We start from the raw sequence: 24004 nt of genomic DNA on the forward strand, positions 1-24004 counted from the left end.
ACAAACCTTTAGAAGACAACCTTTTCCAAAGTCATAATATTTTGAGGGTGGCGGGGGGAGATGCAGCTTCCCATTCAAACTATTGGGACAACACAGACACTACTGGCTAGAAGAAGACTCCTTGATGTGTTGTACTTCACTCAGATTACTTACAACTTCTGGACTGAGTATCAGTTTCAGTACCAATACGTAAAGCTGCCCTAGACCATGAAAGAGGACAAAAAACCACATACACACACTTCATTCATACATCAAACGGTTTTGAAAATTACACTGCAGGGGCCAATATTCAAAGGTCCTGTTTATCACACGCACTCATCATCCTATTAACTGTGAGCTCATCCTCAGAGAGTTGATCCTTGGGCAGCCAAGAAGGCATCATCCACACACAACAGAAGGTATTAGCAGAAGTAGCAATGGTATGTATTATAGTTTATATGTTAAAATTAATAAAAATTAGTATATAAAAAAGCAGAAGTAGCAAACAACAACAACAAAAAACCCCACACCAGACCTGACTTGAGAGAGGGAACTCCTCTCTCAAAACAGCTCTCTAAGGACTGAACGTACTCAGTGGCCACAGAAAGCTGGTTGACTGTCTGAGGGGAAACACACAGAAAAAGAAAGGGGTGGGAAGGGAAATGGAATGGTGTACCCTTGAAGAGGGCATGGCTGGTTAGCTGGAACCCTGAATAGGAGTGCTACAATATTTGTCTCCTACTTGTTTGATGATTTTTCATATTACAGACTGGGAAACAACTTTACCATATCTAGCAGTCTACTTGGTGAAATCCCACCTTTGTACATACAACATTTTAACATGTGTGTCTGCTGCAGTGGACTGCTCTCGTGCACAAAAAGGGCTTTCCACATAAGCTACACTGGGAGCCTTTTCGGCTGAATAACAGGATGCAAATGAATCAATCAATCAAACAAACAAACAAATAAATACCTTCTGACTGTCCACGCAGCACCAGCTGTCACCTGTCTACCCTTACAACTTCAGACTGTGGTTATTTAAAAGGCAAGGCAATCCCAATGCAGAAATGTTATTGTTCTTTAAATTCACAAATCTCACCTTTATTTTCTGAGCCTGAGCCCGGGTTGGCATCAGATGCTGGCAACATATCTTCAAACCCCCAGGACACTATGTGTTTGCCCCCAAGCAAACAAGAGGGTGATCCATGCCCCCCTTCCAAAAGCAACAACCTTTAGAGAATGAACACAAAGTAAAGTTTAGAAATGGGGGGAATGCTTCTATGAAATGGAAATAATTAGCTAAAGACAGACATACAGTGCACATTAAAATATACTGTATTTTTCCATCTATAAGATGCCCCCATGTATAAGGCGCCCCCTTATTTTTGGGGACTCAGATTTAAGAAAATGGGGGGAGGGAGATGGCCCCATGTATAAGACATCCCCTAATTTTTTACATTATTTTTTAGGAAAAAACCTAGTCTTATACATGGAAAAATACTTTACTTAAATGGTGGATGGCATATGTATGAACAGTAAGGACTATTAGTGTAGTTCCGGTTTGGAAATAGCTCTGGGTAAGGGTGGGGAATAAGAGACGCGTGTAGTGCTGTGGGTTAAACTAGGGCTTGCCGATCAGAAGGTCAGCGGTTCGAATCCCTGCGATGGGGTGAGCTCCCGTTGCTCAGTCCCTGCTCCTGCCAACCTAGCAGTTCAAAAGCACATCAAAGTGCAAGTAGATATATAGGTACCGCTCCAGTGGGAAGGTAAATGGCATTTCTGTGAGCTGCTCTGGTTTCACTAGAAGTGGCTTGGTCATGCTGGCCACATGACCTGGAAGCTGTACGCCGGCTCCCTCGGCCAATAAAGCAAGATGAGCGCCGCAACCCCAGAGTCAGTCACGACTGGACCTAATGGTCAGGGGTCCTTTACCTAAGGGTGGGGAATGGACTTTTCTAATTGCTCACTCTAAGTTTTAAAAAAATCCCAATATTGATGCATGCGTGTATTTTTAAGATTAGTCTTTAATCTATAGCAATGTGATTGCCCCCAGAAGCCTTCTTCCTACCTGTGTAACACATCAGCTACAGGCAGGGATCCCAACTCTGTTTGCTTCTGTAAAAGGTGTACTGTGTGAACAAACGTTTTCAATGATCCCCTGAAGAAAGAGTTAAAATACAAAGCAGCAGTCACTCTTGGAAACTGAAGGACACCAACAGATGCTCTTAAAAAGTCAAGCAATCTCTTACTGGTTCAAAGCCTCAATATGTCTTCCTGAAATACAACTTAGAGCACACCTCCTCTGAGTGTGTTTCAGCATTTACCAAATTTCTTGGAACACCAATGACATGGGGTAGATAGCCATATTGTATACCAGAGATCCTTTTTACATAAACCTTCATTATCTAAAGCTTCAGGATACCTTACCGGTTTCACAGAAGAGCCTGGAGGCTTTCACCTGCCTTTGAGATTCTATTATAATTTGGGATGGAAGGATGATAACAATGGACACACTTAACAATAGGCTAACGCCTCCACCCTGATCAGTTTTCTTCTCCTAGGTTGCCTCTTTACTATGCTTGAAGCGACAAGGTAGAACGTGAGTGGAACTGTTAAAGTAATATCATGGTTGGTATGGAAGGATCCATCAAAACAACAGTTCTGTACCCCATGCAGCCCCCAGTACGGTGATCACATCAGCAAATTGGCCTGCAGCAGCTATTCCACCAGTGATAAAAATTGGGTGTGCAACTAATGCAAAGCAGAATGGTGTGAACTGTGCAAACTCATGTGTGCAACAACAAAAGAGTTGATGTGAACTTGACTGGCAGATTTGCACATGTACAGACACAAGGATACTACAGAGCCAATACTCCCTTTGCTCCCACTTGTCACAAAAGAATAACCAGTAGTGAAGGCAAGACAGTGGTAGATAAGACATAGGGGAAGGAATCAACACTGGCTACCTTATAGGGCAGCACCTGTAAGGCTGAGGGCAGTCAAAACTCAGAAATTCAAAGGAATGTCCACAGCACAGAATTTCAGTATGGAAGGCAGGTGCAGCCCTACTCAAAGGAGTTTTCTTCCAGAGCATAAACTCAGAGCAAAATCAATTCAAGGGCATGAAACTGTAGAAAATTGAATTAGAAGGAATTGGCTTGCCTTATGTCTTGAGTTGCATTCAAATAAAGAAATGGGGGGGGGGCAGAAGGGCAGTCTCAGTCATTGAGACTACAAAATTTGTATGGTTTCTGTATCATACAAATGCAGTTACAATACAGTTAAGATCTACCACATACTGTAAACATAATTAAGATAGGAAGCATAAAGGTACACAGAAATTAACACTGCCCCAAAACATTTCTGTAGCCAATAATTAGCCTAAGTTGTGTAAAGAGAGTCCACTTCTGCAAAAGCACAGATATCCTTTTTACAAAATGTATCAGATGTAGAATCATATTAGGAAATGCACTGTCTCCAATATGGCAGCCAGATAAGAACATTTTGGTAATGTTTATTGCATGTAACCCTTTCCATATGAGAACACATATGGAGTCATTTCTGTAGCTGAGGAATCCATCTGTGAACATTAAATTAACTATAATAACATTAATTTTAAAACAAACATTTCACCTAAATATCTTATTCATAGTATCTTTCTTTCTTTTTTCTTTCTTTTTATTGTGACAGTTGATGACATAACCCTTCAAAACAGGTAATAATGCTGAAGACACTACAACACTTTAAACTGGTCTGTGAAACCATTCTGGTAGATAACTGGGAGAAATATCCAGCATACATCTCTGGACTGATAATTGTGCATTCTTTATCAGTATTCAAATGACACAATGTTTTGTGCTGTCATGCAAATAATACTAATGAGGAATCACACAATGCAGGTTACATTCCCACAGACAACCACAATAGATGAGCTACAGGCAGTGATATTCAGAACTCTTTAAAAGATCACATCAGAATGAAAAATAAGCCTCAAAGAAAATCTAAGTGGCAGAAAGAATAGGCCAAAAAAATCGGTTCAACTCTACTAAACTTAAAAGAGAGAAAAAATGGGGAAAAGAGGAAGTTATTCAACAATTTGACAAAATTTGTGAGAGGTCAAACCTGCACCAGAAAGAAGATGTATGCACCTTCTGTGAAAATTCATATTAAAATAGATAAGAATGAATTAACAACAGAAGAGCAGCAAAGCCCTGGAAGCTAAATATCATGCAAAGTACAGCACCAGTATTTGGTTGGGTTTTAGAAGTCCATTGAGAAAGACTGGCACAATACAAACATGCGGGGAGAGCTTTTGCAAATTATATGGAAGTTACCTTCAAAGCAGGAGATCTTAATAAGATGTACACAGCACAAACTGTACAACTGTTTAGGAGCTCTAGTAAAGATAGGTAGAATGTAGGACTCTTAGCCAGCCATGTGGACTCATGTCCCTTTTAAGACAATTTCTGCAGGAATTAAAAAAGCTTCTCTTAAGCTAATTCATTGTTGGTACCTCACACTGCTTAAATTATGGCACAGTCACCTAAGTGTTGGAGTGGATGTGAGGACTGAGGCACTGTATGTGTGGCAGCTTTTCCCTACGTTGAGCATTTCTGGGATAATATATTTAATTCCCGCTTATACTATAACGAATATAATATAATATAATATAATATAATATAATATAATATAATATAATATAATATAATATAATAACATAATAAGCAAATTGTTCCTAAGTCTCCTGTACTTGTTCCGTTATCATTTTTACTGGCCCTAAATTGCTCCCTAAGGATCTGTTGATGTTTCTCCTTGTAGCAGTCTGGATGACTATTGCAGGAAGTTGGAAAATGTCCTCAGACTTTATCCTGGAGGGCATGTATAAGCCCTTTGTTTCATAGCTTTACCTGAGAAACTGACTCATGCCATCTGGCTTGCTATGAATTGTGTAAAATCTGATGCTTTTGCTACAGCTTGGTTCCCCTTGGTCTCCCTCATCAGTGATTCTGTAGGAGGACAGATTCCACCATCTTCTCAGATGAGCCACTGAAAAACTCATTGAACTTGAACTCTTGTGTTATCCTTCTCCTGATCTCCCTCCTCTCCTTTTACCCCAATTCTACTTTAGGTTATCTGTCAACTGTGAAACTGACCTGTGCCCCCCCCCCCGTCTCTCTCTTCTTGTTTTCTTTATGTAATTGTCTTGAGCAGGGGTCAGCAAACTTTTTCAGCAGGGGGCCAGTCTACTGTCCCTCAGACCTTGTGTGGGGGCTGGACTATATTTTTTGGGAGGGAAATGAACCAATTCCTATGCCCCACAAATAACCCAGAGATGCATTTTAGATAAAAGCACACATTCTACTCATGTAAAAACACCAGGCAGGCCCCCAAAATAACCCAGAGGTGCATTTTAAATAAAAGGACACATTCTACTCATGTAAAAACATGCTGATTCCCGGACCGTCTGCAGGCCGGATTTAGAAGGCGGTTGGGCCGGATTCGGCCCCTGGGCCTTAGTTTGCCTACCCATGGTTTTGAGGTTTACCTGCATTTTTTGTATTATACTCAAAAATTACTTTTTAAAATGTTTGAAGAAGCTGCATACATCCAGGCATATCAAATGATTCTGTCGTGCTTTATTCAGATGACAGTGAAAATTCCAGGAAGAGTCCATGAATAAATACTGGCAATGCAGTGAGACAAACATGGGGGAGAATTTTAATTTGACAGCTGTTCTCAATTTGCCCATTAAAAGTGCTGGGATTCTCAACCATTTCTATCTAATAATTTTTGCAACTCAAATAAAAGCCAGCACAACTCACTGTAACCCTTTCTGCAAGTTTGTTTTTATTTAAACATTTTGAGTATAATACAAATTGTGTATCTATTGCGATCTTTACGGTTCACGGCTGGAAAATGATGGCATCATGTTCTCTAAATATAGCTTTATGGTTTTGTTTTCTGCTAAGTCATAAATGAGGTGGAAGCACAACAAAAACAAAAAACTACTTTGCTAGTCTACTTCTGAAAAATAATTAAAAATGAGACCACAGGATTATTACATGACATTAATCCCATGTATGCATAGTTGGAAATTTCATGTTCTCTGAGCCAATGTTCAAACCATCAGTTTCACAAGATCCAGTGATGCTACATAAAGGAATCCCAGCAGGGGCAACAAGGTCAATACCGATCCCAATCCAAGGTCTAAAGGCCCCTTCCCTGGCACTAAGGCAGCTAAGGAATATCCAATACCAGATTTTTTTTTGGAATCAATAGATTATTAGTATGTGCCATTTCTCAGAACTGTCTACCCATATACCTGAGCGTTCTGACACATTATCTGTAAGTCAGACTAGCATTTGCATCCAAAGAACCTACTGATGCTCAAAAGCATAATAAAAAAGGATTATAAAAATGAATAATAAAAAAGAGCTGGAGCAAAGAACATGCCTATATTAGTTATAAAACATTTAAGAAAACATAGTTCTACTCATCTGGTCTTCAAAATATTAAAAAACTTGCTAATTGTTTTTGCACAGTGTATACTAATGTGGGAAGCTACATTTTACTTGTAATTTTTATGCCTTTACTTATAGAGAGCTCTTCTACAACAAAACATTCACATGACCAAGTCTTTTTTTCTTTTGTCTCTCTTTTGGTGATTGGCTACAGCCATTTTAGGAGAAACCATGGCAAGACGGGAGAGAGATATATCACAGATTACAAAAGTTCCCATAGGAAATCATTGGTTTATTATGTGAATGCTCACCTTACAAATGATTTCCTGGGAATGCATTGTGTTTGTAAAGCGGGACCTTAGTGTACTTTAATATTCACAAATGGATTCCTTGACCCACAAAACAACAGAAATCCCACTCACTGTACAGGTTCCTTTAAATTAGTGGTTCCCAACTGAGGGTTCGTCTAACCCACCCAGCAGGACCATAGCACCAGTGCTTTTTTTCTGGGGGGACGCAGACCCCTAAACATTTTGTGAATCTAAGTTTGGCCTCATTGAGGGGCAGTATTTCAATATGAGTAGGAAAATGAGAGTACCCCTAAACATTTCTTAGAAAAAAAGCACTGCATAGCACCATTCACATAACAAAAACTACCACAGAGATAACAAAATGTTCAAAAGTAGGGGGTCCATGGCTTGGCTTTTGAAAAACAGGCGGTCCGCAGTACTTAGCTGATGGGGAACCCCTGCTTTTATGATATGGGAAGGCTGTGTTAGACCAATCCTCAAGCAAACAACGTCCTCGCACTGCCACCTATGCCTCAATCCATGCCAGTACACATTCTTCCCTCTGCTGCTAGAAATTAAAAGTTGTGGCAAGGTGGAACAGGAGAAAAGAAGGCAATGGGACAACAAGGCCAAATACCCATTCCTGAGCACAGTCCTGAATTCCAGGCACATCTTAATATTTCTGTCACAGTTTAACGTGGGCATACAAAAGGTGAGCAATGAAAAGATCTACACGCCCAAATTTCCCACCCTACGCCTCTCCTACCTTGCACAAGCCAAGGCAACAAGGGCAGCAGCAGCGTTTTCTTTTTGCTTCTGTGGAATCTGTTGGCCCGAAGTGGACGTCTCCTCCAGCCATGAGCAGAGCAAGGACTCAATGCCATTGAGACAGTCCACAGGCTCCTTCGTCAAGCTCAAGGGCTGACAGTCACGAAGGCAAGTCAAGAGCACCTCAGCAGTTATGTTACAAAGGGAAGGGTCTGTTCTGCTCTGGGACTCAATGAGAGGGAAGACCAAGAGCAGCCCCATCCGCGAAGTGAAAGGTGCTTGTTCAGGTTGCTGTAACAGGCCTTGCCGCTTGAGCAAGGCAAGGGTTTCCTCATCCCCAGAGTTTTCCCGTTCATGCTGCTCCTCCAAGGCAAGCTGGCGCTGGGCATTCCAGAGTCCCCGCAGAGCATTCAAGCGGTATTCTAGCAGGCGGGCATAGGCGTTGCTCTGATTTCCACAGACAGAACGCAGGCGCTCTGATAGCTCCGTTGGATTCTTGGTTTCAAATGTTAAGATCTAGGCAGGGAAAAGAAGTGCATGCTGATGAATTAATGTGGCAGGATGCCTTTAGAAGAACTTTTGCACAAGTCAAGGCACTTGCTTTCAGTACCTAATGTGTAAATAAATATGACACAAAGGAAGAAAGTTCTAATAAAATAAAACCATATGTTTCAGATGAATCAAGTCATCTAAATTCAGGACTAACTGAACAAATTGTGCACTTTAGGAGGTAACAACTGCAACACGATTTGTAATCACATTTAATAAATGTTTTAAGATGCTTACTAAATTAAATTTACATCAAATAAATTTGAGCATGTAGGGTAAGGGGGATTGCAACCCAGATCACAGTACACAGGAAGGAAGGTTTTTAGTCTTTTCTCCCTAGCTACAATCTCCAAGAATTTTGCACCCTACATGTTAATTAGCACTGGGAGAAAACTCATGGACAGAACTTTCTCTCCTTGTGCACTACAAATAAAGCTATGAGATTTGAAGCTGTACATTATGCCTCACACTTCAGCTAGCTTCCCATCAGATACAAGATGCTATGACATACCTCCCTCCTCCTGAGAACAAGCAACACCACTTCAAAGAAAAATGATATGGAAGATTATAACAGAGAATCAACATGGGAAGTTATTTCCTCTTTAATTAGCTTGTTTCTGTTTTTTAGAAATTAAGCCATAGCTAGCTGTCTTGTTGGAACAGCACAGTGATGCAAATGCTTACACCTCTGAGCAAAGACTAGCTTTGCTAAGTATCAAAACTGTATTTTAGGTCTTTCCTCCGGCTCAAATACAGAGTAAATTAAGTGAATTAACAGATATTGAGAAATTAAACACTAAAATAAATATATATTATCAAAAATACATAAAATACTCCTAAAATATAGAACAGTAACTAAACAAGTAAAAGGATTCATGATAAAGCAGGTGTTAAATATAGGGGGAAATATTCTATAGGAGACATAAGAAACTCTATAGAAAGAAACACATATTTTTATGTCCGAAAACAAAGGGTTACAAGATAATGACATAGTGGTGTATGTCAAACTACATTTTCCATCTATAATAAACATATCCTACATATATCATTTTAGTTTTCCAAAGTTTCATTAACTGGCAACAGTTTTTCAAAGTGGCATTTTATAGTTGAGTAAAACAACCAGAAGCATTACATGAAAGATGACGCAGAATTTCTCTATTTTTTCTAATCTTCAGCTAAACACCTCACCAAGAAAATAGACAATAGGTTAATGAGACTTAATTTAGTGACAGTTTTGCTTTCTCATTTGCTATACGGAGAAGAAATTTTAAGTAAAAAATAAAATCTGATAAGCTTAATACAATGCAACACATACTGGTTTAGCAAATTATGTTGGTCACAAAAACACGTACTCTGCCAACCCAAACAAATGAAAGGAAAAATCTGTGTTTTATCTTTATCCCCATCTTTGAATTTCTTAGCATTAAAAAATATATTACTTGAAATGTTTTTTATATTAAACAGCTCGTGACCAACAGAACAATGTGCAATTTACATAGTATAAATGTGTTGTCATATGTATCATTTAAACGCCTTTATAGAACTGATTTTGTGTTTTTATTATGTTGGAAGTCACCCAGAGTGGCTGGGGCAGCTCAGACAGATGGGCAGGGTATTATTATTATGATATTATTATTATTATTATTATTATTATTATTATTATTATTATTCGTTTTAAAGGAGGGGGAGAGACAATAAAATGATGTAAGATATATTGGTAGCCATTTATTGAATACAGAGGATAAGATCACTCATAATGTTCTGAGGTATCAATATAGTACAGTGGTGCCCCGCAAGACGAATGCCTCGCAAGACGAAAAACTCGCTAGACAAAAGAGTTTTCCGTTTTTTGAGTCGTTCCGCAAGACGAATTTCCCTATGGGCTTGCTTCGCAAGACGAAACGTCTTGCAAGTTCTTGAGAGTTTGTTTCCTTTTTCTTAAAGCCGCTAAGCCGTTAATAGCCACTATGCCGCTAAGCCGCTAATAGCCGTGCTTCGCAAGACGAAAAAACCGCAAGACGAAGAGACTCACGGAACGGATTAATTTCGTCTTGCGAGGCACCACTGTACATGCAGGTCTCGTTAGCTGAACACAATGCGTTTTCAGGAAATCGTATGTTACGCAAGTGTTCACATAATGAGTAAACCATTTCAATCGATTCCTATTTTCCTTTTAGGTAAGCGTGGTTTATCTGAAACCACTTGGCAGGCCAGCCCTCAAAATCTTGCAGCCTAATTAGACCCGCAAGCCAGAGGTTCCCCACTACTTGTGTAAATTGACACTTTTTGTATCTTTTTCTTGTTCTTCTATAGAATTTTTTTTTAAGAAAAGAAAACAAATAATTTTTGCATAAACCACACTAATTTCCTGCTACTGATTGGCCACTGCTTATACGCCTGCTCTACCACTTATTCCCACCCTGGGAAAAGCACCTAAGCTTAATTCACTTCCTGACCTCACCAGTTTCATCACTAAGCCTTAATAGCTAAGCAGTTAAAACCAGAGCTGCAGGAGTGGGGTGGGTGGGGGGAACTCTTCTGCTGATTTCCCCTCCTGTTCTCTTTAATGATCCTGATCCATACTCACAAACATAATAATAGAATCACAGAATTGTAGAGTTTGAAGCATCCTCAAGGGTCATCTAGTCCAACCCCCTGAAATGAAGGAATCTCAACGAAAACATCCATGACAGATGGCCATCCAGCCTCTGCTTAAATACCTCCAAGGAATGAAAGTCCACCACATTCCAAGGAAGTCAGCTCTGCTACTGAACAGCTCTTACCAGCAGAAAGATCTTCCTGATGTTTAGTTGGAATCTCCTTTTTTGGAACCATTGGTTCAGGTCCTACCTTCCAGAGCAAGAGAAAACAAGCTTGCTCCATCTTTCATGCGACAGTCATCTTCAAATATCTAAAGGGCTATCTTATCTCTTCTGAATTTACAATGTTCTGGTCATTAAGAGCTGCTCTTTTGGTTTTGTAGGTGAGATTACATGACATGCAATACCAAGGTTTTTCCCCAGAACAATTTAAATGGCATTTTGTGTTATTTCTAAATAATTTTCAAGGACAAACTCAACAAACAACAAATTGGATTATCTAGAAAGGATTTCAAGGATAATTAACCAAATGAAATCAGCTGGTGTACACTCTTTAGCAACTGCTGCAAGTATTGATTTAGCAGTGCCCAAAATTCACAATTGCTTTTAAAAATCCATTACGGTACTAAGCGTTACTAATTTGCAGTGGCACCTTGTCAGTTCTAGAACTAGCCAGTTTTATTGGAGGTAAACAGTAATACCTCCCACTTCGCTCTCCCCAAGGTGGCCCTATACCCCATTTTCAAATCTAAGAATCTTACAATTCCTGAAAGAACTCCATTCCATTAAAAGTCATAGCCCGACTATGATGTACAGAAAAAGTGTAGGAATGCAAATTCTAGCAGGCAGCAGTCTTCACTTTTTCCACCCAAGCCTGCCAGATTGTTATGGCAATGGAGACGAAAGCAGTGGTCAGAACTGAAAGCTGATGAAGGTGAGGAAGGCAATTAAGTAGCAGAGAGGAGAAATCAAAATAGTAATTACACAGGAGTACAGGGTCAGGGGAGCAAAAAAACAGTATAATCGGTTGATCAAGATACTGAACTCTGTACACACCAAAGGGCCTGGACATACTCCAGATACTCAGCTGTCATCTTCTCAAGACAGAATTCTTGGAACAGAGAGTGACAGAAGACCCTTAGCCAAAACTATCCCAAGGACAATAAAATTCAAAGAGAGGAAGGAGCCTAGGAATTTTCTGCGTGCATAGAGACAAATGAATGAGACAAAAGCAAACTCTAGTGGAGGCAATACCATGGCAGAATAACAAGGCCCGTTTAATTTGTTGGCCAAGTAAAAGATAGGATGGTAGATTAATTGTGCAACTGATTAAGTCCAAAAGGGCTTTGGACTTCTATTTCTTGAACAGCAGCCCACCATATGCTAAACCACTTCTGAAACTGAAGGAAGAGCCAAACGAATAGGGACCTGCTGTTCAAAGAGCCTAGCTGATCTGCACAAGACTTAGGCATGACTAAAATAGCTCTCTGCATCTCATACATTACTAAGCAAATGCTGGTGTTTCAAGAAAATTGCACGTGTTTGTATGTCTTTTTATATGTTTGTATTGTTTTAAAAATTTTTGTAAAACCAATAAAAATTTATTTAAAAAAAAGAAAGAAAATTGCACCTCTTCAGAGTTGCCCAAACACAGCCCAAGTAACTATGTGCTGTTGAATTTGCACTATGGATCCTGTTTCCAATTCACAATCAGAAGACTGGTCGTGTCCACACAGAGGAGTTCTCTTGCTAATGAGTTGTTCAGATCTGATTTTTCTGTGTGCACACTTGTCATGCAAGTGTTTACACACTTCCCCTTTTCCTAGTCATCATATTCATTGCAATTCTGCTACTTGCCATCCACGCCAGTGGAAGGAGCTTGACAGAATGTATCCCATGATTTCAAGTCATGGGTCCAAGAGGGTTTCTTTTTGTCCTGCCACTTTCCCCAGTTCCGATTCAGCAGTTGGTTTTCCCAGGGAAAGCAGTGGGACAACAAAAAACCCTCTCAGACCTGTGACTCTGAAATCAAATGAAGGTGGAAGGGCCCCAAGTTGTGTTTTGTGTCCCTCCCCTCAATCACTCTCCTTTCTTGCACTCCACTAGCTTTTCCATTCTGGGCAGGTATTTAGGTATCTCTGTTCCGGTGTTGTGAGTGCAAATTTTAAAAAGACCTACAATAAATGTCCAAGTGAAAGAACAAATGTTGTAAGCATGTTGCATAACAGGGGAAATGGATAGTTTACTTTGTGTTTATTACTACATTTGTATCTCACATTTCATCCCAAGAGCTCCTCCACCCCCATTTTATGCTCACAACAGCCCTGTGAAGTTGGTTAGGCTGAGAGACAGCAACTGCCTCAAGGTCTCTCAAGAGAGCTTCACATGGCAATGTGTGGATTTGAACCCTGGTCTCCCAGGCCCTAGTCCAACACTCAAACCACTACATCACAATGGTTGTGCTTTTGGGGGAACTGGCAGGAGGGCAAAGCACCTCAACATCCCCTTTTCCACGGCTTCCATATATATATAAAAGGACCAGAAAATACTTGAAGCAGCGGTATTTCAATTAATGATTACTGGAGTGTCTGAGGCTCCATACCAACTAAAGTCCATGAGTGTGAAGAATAACCAAACAAGCAGCTGATGAGCTGACAACAATGAACATGGGATCACCTGCTGCAATCACCCAGAAACAAAATGACTAGGTTGTACTCAGCTGAGGAGCAAATGGACACAAAGGTGTGGTAATAAAGGTCACTCACTAAAGTGTCACATGTGGAAAAAAGACCTTCCACACCAGCAGTGGCTGCAGATGCATAATGAGTTATTTATTGGATATTCCACAGTAAGGGGAAATCCACATTAAATGGAAAAAGTATGGCCTAGCATTTTGATGACAACGAAGTCATACGGAGGCTGTGAAAAACTTGCATGCACGAGAAACACTGATTTCACAATAAACTCATAGCTGTAAGTTTCAGCAGTAGTCCAGTAAGAAGACAGGTAGTCTTAAGCACACAGGAGCCTATATTGTTTACAAGGTCATGTTAAAGCAAACAAGAAGGGATTCCCATTTTACATCCCAGAAGGTGAGAAATAGGCCCAACTCTTCCAGCTGTGTGCAATTACATTCCACTTACATCTCTGTGCCACCTAAATAGATCGCAATATAATCTGGTACCTGGCTAGAGATTTTACAGGATGACTGTGAATACTGCTACTCCAACAAGTAATTTAGAAAATGGATGGTACAGAAAGCCAGCTTGTGGCATTTCTGGATTCCTCTCTGAGTCTTTTCTCTTGATTCCTTCTGTTATTTGTATCCCCTGTTCGTACCTTTTCTCAGGATGTGGCTGCTGTTGCATGCTGACAGCTTATAGGAGCTGAGAACAGGGTGGGGACCAAAGGTAGACAAACTACCCCAGAAGGAGCATGCCACATCCCCCACCAGAGGTAAACTACAGTATAGCTTAATCCAGACAAAGAGGTGTATGGGTTGTTAGGAGATGATAGATGGCTTCAACTGGCCAGCTAAACCAATATATATACACTCCAGCTTCTTTTCTTCCCCTCAAACTTGGGAAAAGAATCAATCTTGTGCGATATTATGCGCCAATGGCCAAGGTGAATCCCACATCATCCACTGAAACTGGCCTCCAAGCAAGGACCAAAGCCATCAGATACTTTCCCACCTAAGCCCATTCCCTCCAGTCGAGAAGCAAAATTGGCAGACATTCTGCCCCTATCTACTTCCTGACACGTTTACCTGCCAAGGTGACCAAAGGTGTCTCAGTCTCAAAATTAGACCTGCTTGAAATGGGTCCAATAGGTTTCATCCAGAACCTGGCCTAAGATGCTACCACACCTTCAATAATCTTGCCAAGATTCCTTGCAACCTCTAAACACGACCTAGAGATTGTGCCCCAATAGCTTCTATAAGGGATCTCAAGTCTTCCTCTTGCTGTTTCTAAATATGCTGCCACTCCAAGTTACAGTTTAGTCACTTCTGCAAATTGGCCAGTCCTGCACTGGTCAGATTCAGTCATTGGTCACTTTGTAAAGGTAAATTGGTAAACACACAGCACACACTTTCAAGAAGGGATTGCAGTACTTAGGAGAAGGCCTGTAGCTCAGTGACAGAGCATGCTTTGCACGTAGAAGGTCCACTTTCAAACTCTGACATCTCGAGCTAGGACCCCAGTCTAATATCCTGAAGAGCTGCTGTCAGTCAGTGTAGAGCGAAATGGACCAATGGTCTGTCACAGTATGTTTAGGGAAGTTTTTAATGTTTGATGTTTTATTGTGTTTTTAATATTCTGTTGGGAGCCGCCCAGAGTGGCTGGGGAAATAATAATAATATTATTATTAAGCAGCTTCTTATGTTCTAAACTCCATCTACCTAGGAACATCTACACCTAGGAACATCTACAAACGACTTTCGAAGCCAGCAAGGAGATGATGGTTGCTGCTGCTGAAACTGTCCAATTAGGACTTCATTTTATTTCATTTTGTTAAGGGGCTTCAAGCACAGGAGAGGCAGGGCAGCATATTAAATAAATAAATGATACTGCCTACAGTGGTAAAAGAGAGGCTTTATAGAGAGCTAATGGCTTAAATCAAACGATTTTCCAAGCCTGCCCAAACCTGATGACTTTTCAGTGTCACAGGAAAGAAAGGTATCTGGAACATAGGCAAGATGCTGAATGATAGATAGCCTGCAAAAAAGTGTAGCCCAGAAGGCACTCTTTAAATACAAATCTGTTCTGCCAGATTTTATTGGGTATGCAACCTTCCAGGTTCTGTACCAGGTAAGCACAATACTAAATGGTTTCATGCCCCCTTCTGAAAACGAAGAATAGTCCACTGGGAAAATGTGGTAGCAAAATTATTAAGGTTCATTTTCATTCCATATTTTAATTAAAGTTATGGTTAAACATCTTTCAGTTCAGGTTTGAATGATGCTCTAAATAAGCCACAGTTTTGCACACACTGAAATTAACAAAGTAACAGGTGCTACCACTCTGCTAACACTGGGCCATAGCAAATAGATTCCCTGGTGGCAGCAACATGGCCCAATTAGTGGCTTATATTGTGTGCAGCTTATAAAAATGCTTTAGGCTAAAAAGAGAAGAAAAGTTTCAATGACCCACTTTGCCATAAAAGAAAAGGGAGAGCTGAAAAGCCATCAAGGAATTTTGTGAGAATGGAGGGGGAATAGTTCTTTTTCTTTACTGATACCATGAGTGCAGACTGCATTTTTGACAGCGACAAAACGAGGAAACTATGTATGTGTTGCAGACACCACAGAAAAAATGATCAAGAAATTCAATAACAAAATTGTAACAGTTTCCAGCTCTCAATGGTGAAAGTATCACCAAGGTTTTTCTTCCTGCATGGGATGCCTTTTTTCCTGAAAGAGGCTTTGTACTAATGGTCTGCAAGTGACTCTGCTGCTACTACCACTGGTGTCACAATATTTTCCCAAGATTACGCATCCCATGGGCTGTTAGCCAAATTCAGCAAAAGGGGTCTGCACAAATTCTAAAGCTATTAAATATACTTCTATGAATGTCAGAGGTGGCAGATCTCATTCAGGTATGTCAAATGGTCCTCCTCATCCTGGATCCAGTGAAATTTAAGAACCACTACTGAATATAGATGGACTTAGTGACAGTCAATATTTTCGGTGGTCTACACATTTCAACACCCATTTCACATTTGATTTATGCACTTTGATTCTCTAGATGTTTAGCTCAATGGATAGACAGTTTTAATTTCCATCCCTGTCCTGGACGAACTGAAAGACACTTGTTTCACTTCATTAACTGTGAAACAGGGGGACTAGAGCTCTATCTGTCTAAAAACTATGGAAACAATCTGCAGCCTTGATTGATTGATTGAAAGCATTTTCTTCAGCCAAAAAGGCTCCGAGAGCAACTTACAGATCAATAAAAAAATTACAGTCCCTACTCTCAAACTTACAATTTAAAGACATGACACAAAAGAAAAGGGGGACGGATAATTAGGTACTGTGGCACTTAAACATCAAACATGCATGAAACTGAGACTTCTGTGCTGAAAGATATTAAACTGTGCTCTGTATCGTGACAAAATTGCCGAGACACTACAATGCCCAATGGCTCCAACTTTTTGACCATGTGATTCCAATGCAGCTTAGGACATTTTAAGATATAATTTTAACATATTCCAGAGATCTCAAAAGCTGAGAGAAAGCGTCTCTCTCTCTCTCTCTCTCTCTCTCTCTCACACACACACACACACACACCACCAAATTGTCTCAGGGTCTCGAGCAGCAACTTCTTTGGGGGACCCTGGGGTTCTGTGATTATCAGTAATTTAGTACAGTATTTTATTTTCAAAGGATTTTAGCCCACATTTTTAACCACTCATGGTAGGCTAGCATATCAACACTATGCAATATTAAGATGGTATACAGATTTCCTGGAAAACTCATAATACTATTAAAATTTGCCTGCAATAAGTACAGCCCTAATACTCACATGGCACTGCAGCAAGGGACAAGAGGATTGGACAGCACTATGCCTGAACAGACTGTGCAGCCTAGAACACTTCTACAACACGCAAGGCTCCCTGGCAGAAAAGCCTAGCACAAAGCTTGCTTTTCCTATTTATTGTCTTTCCTCTTGTTACAACCCTGTGTCTTTTTCAGTAAGCCCAAAGCATGGAAGTGTGTTGCCCCTGGAACACCAGTAGACTGGTTGGTCTTAAATGTAGATGCAGATTCTGGTTTTTGCTTCTGTATTAACCAGCATTTTTAGAAGTGCCACTTACAAAGTGCAAGGCAGCAAGTCACAAATACTGAAACCCAATGTGAAGTCACTTTGGCAGCAATTGATTATAAGCATATGCTAAGCCAAGGTATTAAAAAAAATAATACAAGCAGAATAACTTAAAGCTTCTCTCATCCCAACCTGGAAAGAAACAGCAACTTACGAAGAGGTGTATTTTTAGCACAGTGCTTAGGACGCAAGACTCACAACTCCTCCATAATGGTAATGCTCACCAGGATTCATCAATTGGCAGCTCAAAAGATCTCTGGAGCTTGCAAGTTGACAGTTTCTTGTCTAGTACAGGGTACACCCCCCCTTCCCATTTCTTCATATTTCATTCATTTTATGTGCTGAAACACTCCCAAATAGGAAATGTATTAATCTTAGAGAACCACTGTTCAAAGAAGCAGAACTGGCCTTCTCAACAATTGTTTTGTTTTACTAATTTGAATGGTGCCACCTTTTAACATTCAGCTGGAAGTTTGCAATTGGAAGCCTTTGCCTGAGAATTAATCCATCATGGATGCTTCCCAGGTGCCAGAATAATCTCTGTGGAGCTCTGGCAACATCCCAAGCCCAGCACTGAACAAGAAGGTTCGTCTATGCTCATACATTTCAGTTAACCTACACTGCACAAGCTGGCAGTTGAATGGAGCACATGCTAAAAAGGACAATGACATGAATACATGGGATGAAATTCTTTGGAGAAAAACAAAGGCTAGGATCCAAAGAGCTGAGCTGGACGTGGCCAAGAGCTTACATGCACCAAAAGGGCTATTTGCTTTTCCCTCTGGAATGACAGACACAAACACCATAAAATTAAAATGGCTACTTTAAACATTTCTCAAAATATCTGACCCACTCCAAGTCAGAGATTATAATATATTTGCTAAGAAATCGGTCATAAACTTCTTTACACCTTTCACAATGAAAAAGTCATTTGCATCTTCAACTTTATTTCCAGTTGAACTATCACTCCCTTGTTTGCCCAAGAGCATTCCTGCATGTTTCCATCTGCACAGGTTGCTTAGTCATTAGACACCTATCAGTTAAATCCTAATGAAATAATTGGTGGGTTGACATGCTGCCACCCAAAGAAAGAGATACAAATGAGGCCAGTTAAGAAATTATAATTTCCTCCCTGTACAGTCTTCCATTACTGAAAAGGTGAATCACCGGTGAGAACTTCTGGAGAATGTTGCCACACCAGTTAGTAGCAAAAGTAATTTCTAAGGCACATGAAAGCTTCCTAGGGCTTACAGCAGCTCCAGGTAAATATGCACCACTGACTTTGATTAAATGAAATAGAACAAAGTTTAGGTCAGTTTTTAGAAATGGCCATCTTACACACTTGCAGGGTACTCATTTGGCTCCTCTGAATTAGTTTTTTACCCTTAAATGATGCTTAGCATCACCAAGTACAGAGTGGTAGCCGCTGTCACTTAGCTCTTCCCTTGCATTTAAAATCCTCAAATCCAGAGGCTTCTTGATCGCATGGGAAATGTGTCCATGTGAACAAAGGCTCCCTTGTCCATATGGGAAGCAGCTCTGTGTGCATGACAACAGTTCTACAAAATAAACAGGGTAGCTCTTCCTTACTTGCATGGGGACATCATGTGTACACTGGAACTCCACCAGAGTTTTGCACAGAACTGATAAACTATCCAGGATGTGTGCAAGTATGGCAGAAGCACAAAAGGGTGAGAGCGAAGACGCAAAGCAGTGCTACCTCGGTTTAAGAACAGCCCTGTTTACGAACTATTCAGTTTACGAACTCTGCAAAACCGGAAGTAGTGTCCCAGTTTGCGAACTTTACCTCGGTCTAAGAACGGAAACCAGATGGCGGAAGGGCACTGGCGGCAGGAGGCCTCATTAGGGAAAGCGTACCTCAGTTTAAGAACTGTTTCGGTTTAAGAACAGACTTCTGGAATGGATTAAGTTCATGAACCGAAGTACCACTGTATAGAACAAGATGATGACAGGCCTGCTCCTCAACAGATGGGCTGTGATTACCACCAAGCCTGTCTAAACCTGTTCCTCACAAGGAACATTGTAGTCAGTCATGAAATGTCTATTAACAAGTCCCCAGCAGGACAAACAATATCCCCCAGATAGCATGTCAAAGAGGGGTTTGGCACACCTGACAACTCAAGTAACACCTTGATTAGAACAAACTGCCAAGCTCTGCTGCTGTTCAACTTATTTGTTCTAATCACAGAATGTAAAATATCAGAAGGGGACCTGTGAGTACTTTGTATGTATCTTTGATATACCTAAGTTCATGATATTTATTGAATGAAGAATATACCAGGGCATAGTTATCAAGTTTGGCTACATACTTCTATGTGCACTGCTGAACAATTACTATCACTGCATAATTTTCAGGAACACACATGACAGGGGACAGGTCCATGAATGACAGGGTGCCCAAATGCAGTAGGCATTTATTCATTTTGATCATTTAAATCCTACCTTTAAAAGAGAGAAGTCTTTCTAAACAATATTATTTACGGTATTTTGTTAATACAAAAATATAAGCCCAAGATTCATAAGTCTTGCTTCAAAGCCCACTTAAAGGAGTTTCCCATGAAAGCTATTCTGCAGTTCTGGATTCATTACTGAAAAGGTTGTGGATTTGGTATCTGTCAATCTGATCTTCCCTAGGAGCTGTCCAGAGAACAGGTGCTCCTCTTAAAAAATGTCTAGGCTCCTATAAGCATACATTCAAACAAAAGTGTGAGATACCTTCTTCCCTTTGGTGTGGGAGTTATCAGTATATGCTATGCACATTTTCTGAGATGTTTAGGCAGGAGTGGGGCACCTCTGGCCCTCCAGATTTTGCTGAACTATAGTTCTCATCATCCCTGGCCATTGGCTATGCTTGCTGGGGCTGAAGGGAGTTGGAGTTCAGCAACATCTGGAGGGCGAAAGGTTCCCCACAGTCACATTAAGGAGTTTGGGATAGACTAAAATTGTTTCAGGTCCAACAGCCTCACATAAATATACCGTATTTTTTCGTGTATAAGACTAGGTTTTTCCCCTAAAAAATAATGTCAAAAATTAGGCAGCATCTTATACTCTGGGCCATCTTCCCCCATTTTCTTTAATCGGAGTTCCCCAAAATAGGGGGCGTCTTATACATGGGGGCATCTTATAGACGGGAAAATATGGTAATATGTGGTTGGGTCAAAAACAAGTATCTACTGGCCAAGAACTATTTTCTTTTCAATAAGGCTACAACTGAGCATTCTTGTCGCTTCTAGATTATGAACCTATAGCAAAGCATAGCTGACCCCTGAGACAGTAAAAAAGGACCAATTTTTTATTAGCCTTTCAGACCAAAGGCCTATCTAGTCCAGCATCTTGTATCCTACAGTGGGCAATCAGATACCTATGGGCAGTCAGCAAGCAGGACATAAGCACAATATTCATCTCCTGCTATTATTTCCCATGTTTCTGATCCTGGAGTAAACACTATTACTGTGCATTTGACCTCCCTGAGATAGCAGGCTATAACCACATTAAATCTATTGTTTACAATCCATCTGAAGAAGCCCTGAAACTAACATATTTCAAATGAAACTCCAACATTGCTTGCTACTACGAGTGAGAACCTCTATTCCTGACTAGTACACTGCGAATCTGTTATTTATAAGTGTGTTATTTCTCCATACTCCTTGTTGTGGTAACATGTAATCTCTATTCCATTTTACAACACCCTGCCCTCAAAATAGTCCCATTACTCTCCTCCACTCTTTCTGAAATTCATAGCATATGAATAACACAAATGGGAGACCACCAGGGCTCTCCATATCACCACAATAGGGCAGTGAGATGCTGCTGCACCAATTTACAGTCTGCCAATGTTTGGAAGCTTTATCTTTGCAACCATATGTGCCCAAACCCTTTTCTCCCCCTCCCCCCAATACGTGAAAGCCTGAATTGGCTCCATCACCATCACTTCTAACTCTTTCTTTGCCTGAATGAATTTCTGAAGCTTCTTGTTATTCCATTTAAATACTTTTCATGACACAATTACTGAGACAGGCTGCAAAGAGCTCTAATTAACTGTGACCTATCTAATGAGGCAACTTTCCCAAGTTCTTGCCAAAGTGTGTGTCAGTGGTGTACTGGGGCAAGCTCAAACAAAATTTACAGAAACAATGTATGAAATGCATAGTAAAGAAATAAGATGAAGTGGCCAACAATACACCATAAAGTGCTGCGAGGGGCGTATTTTAAGCAAACACATTTAATGACAAAACACTTAAGGGTTTATACTATGTGTACAATGGAAAGCTACTGGAGTGTCTCAGGTTCTAGATAAGCTGAACCAATGGCGTAGTGTAGTCAGTCAATGGACTGTCTGTAACACAGAGCTGAAAAGAGTCAACTCTCCCCAACCCCACCCAAGGCACAACCATCAGACACTCCACCCCCATCCTTGTCAGTTATCCCAAGCCTCCAGTGGCTTTGCAAACCTTAGTGCCAAAATTAGCACTATCTGGCTTAGGCTCAGGTTAGACACAATATTCCTGTTCTCTGTCTGGTGGGCTTCAATGCTACCTCTTCCATCTGGTGCCAATTTACTCCTTCCTTCCTTCCTTCCATGGCTTCCTTTAATCATGGGGTGATAGATAAATATAATAACCCTTAATGTTGTTATTCCAACAAACCCATGTCGAATTCGTAATCCATACTATACAGTACAAGAGTGAAATGTCTGTCAGCTGCAGTTTCTTTCACCTTACCAAAAGGCCTCACATATCCATTTTGATTCTGTAGCAAGTTTTACATAAATTTTCAAGCCTGGACAGCAGGAGGCTTAATTAAGCAAACCTTGGAATCATGGCACAGTCCATGATCAACTTATGGATAGGAATGCCATGGATAAGCCCAGATAACAACTACCAGACATGCGATTTGACCATTAATGTTTGCTTAACTAATGGGTTCAACTCTATCTTTGCAAATAAGCTGTACTGTTACCAAAAAAATGAACTCCAGACCACAAGACTAATTAATCATTGCATTCTTAACTCCCCCAGAAACAGCAGATGTCAGTAACAAAAGCATAGCCTTGCAGAGCTAGTAGAATTCACTTTAATAACACGGGGGGTGGGCACAACAGTAAAAGAAAATATGTTTAGAAATATTAAGTCTTTTTTCCACATTAAGCTGAAGGGCATGAACAAGGAATTAACCTTGCTATCATCAGAGTACAGTAATAATTTTGTCCAGGCTGCTTGCTACTAAATCTGTTACTGCTCAGGATTCTTTTTAGCAATAAGAAATAACCTTCTGCTGAGCCCCTAAACAACTGCAGGTGATCAAATATAAGCATTCAATGCAGCGCTTGCTGAACCATCCCCATTCGGTTCACGCCACCCGGCTTCTGACAAAGAACCTGTGTCACTGCAAGCCACACTGCTGGGGGAGAGGGCGGGGTGATGGAGGGAGGTGCATGAGAAAGAGATGCAGACCAGGGAAGAGATGCAAGCAGAAATGACTGACAGCAATTTCCCCAAACTACATATTTCAAACAACACACAATTGCTCTCTAACTACAGTTCAACTGCCCATATTTACTGGAGTAGGAGGCTGAAGTGGAAAAGAATCATAGCTACTTCCCTCGGCCTTTCAACAGTCATTATAACCTCTAGTTTAGATACTCAGTACTTAAGAACACCCCAGATATTTCACTGTGAAAATAATTATTGGTAAATAACAAAATAATAATAATTAAGAACACCATAACATCAATTTTCAAGAGACTGCTCTCTGGGCAATGAAGACAGGGAGGGTTTGCCCTTCCTGGTTCAAAACAAGGTTCTGAAAGCCTTATCATCTTACATCCTGCACCTTCCCTGGTGCTGAATCACCTTTGCATCATCATCATTTCAACAAATTTGGGTGTCAGACCTGGCAGGCATGTGTATGACTTGTTGCTTCATTCTCTCCTAATTATCTATCAATCTCCCCCCTAACCTAATTATGATCCTAGCGCATCAAGGCTTTTTTTGGAACAGTCAGGTGCTCCTCTCTCATCCCCACCCAAAACCATTCATCACCACCCCTTATTGAGTTTGCACCTGAGATTTCACAGCTCCCCATCCTCCATCTAGTAACCACAATCCCCTACTACTTCACAGTATATCCTCCATCACCTTCACCTTGCTTCTCCTAAGCTCCTTTCACCCATTCCTCACTCTTCTTGCTCCTCACATTTTACCAAAGCCTAAAGGCAATTTATCCAGTCTGCTCACTAACCAACAGCATACCTATACCCTTCTCATTTTGACTCTTCATCTTATCCCCACTCCCCTTTTGGCCTTCTCTTCAATCTTACCCTACCTTTTACTAACTGGCACCCTACCTTCAATTACTGCTCTTTGTGATCCCTTACCCTTTCTTTTATTCCCCTTCCCCATATTCCTTCCAACTTAATGCCCACTGTCACATATTTCTTCTGTCCTCTTTCATTCTTTCAAATCTCTCCATTTCAGTAACCCACCATTTTTTATCCTCCATACCAGAGTTTT

General features: G+C 40.6%; 1 protein-coding gene across 4 annotated transcripts in view; it reads right to left on the minus strand.

The window, feature by feature from the left end:
- The window catches only part of HECTD4 (HECT domain E3 ubiquitin protein ligase 4), a 110965-nt gene that overhangs the window by 85479 nt on the left and 1482 nt on the right, over positions 1 to 24004 (minus strand). For all 4 annotated transcript variants that reach the window (XM_082229627.1, XM_082229625.1, XM_082229628.1 and 1 more), the window contains exons 2-4: positions 7497 to 8014; positions 2048 to 2137; positions 1079 to 1209 (exon numbers count right to left, since the gene is read on the minus strand). In XM_082229627.1, the coding sequence (XP_082085753.1) occupies positions 1079 to 1209; positions 2048 to 2137; positions 7497 to 8014 (739 nt within the window). The remainder of the gene's footprint in view (positions 1 to 1078; positions 1210 to 2047; positions 2138 to 7496; positions 8015 to 24004) is intronic.

This window comes from Podarcis vaucheri (genome assembly GCF_965113315.1).
Source record: "Podarcis vaucheri genome assembly, chromosome: 7".
Lineage (NCBI taxonomy): Eukaryota > Metazoa > Chordata > Lepidosauria > Squamata > Lacertidae > Podarcis > Podarcis vaucheri.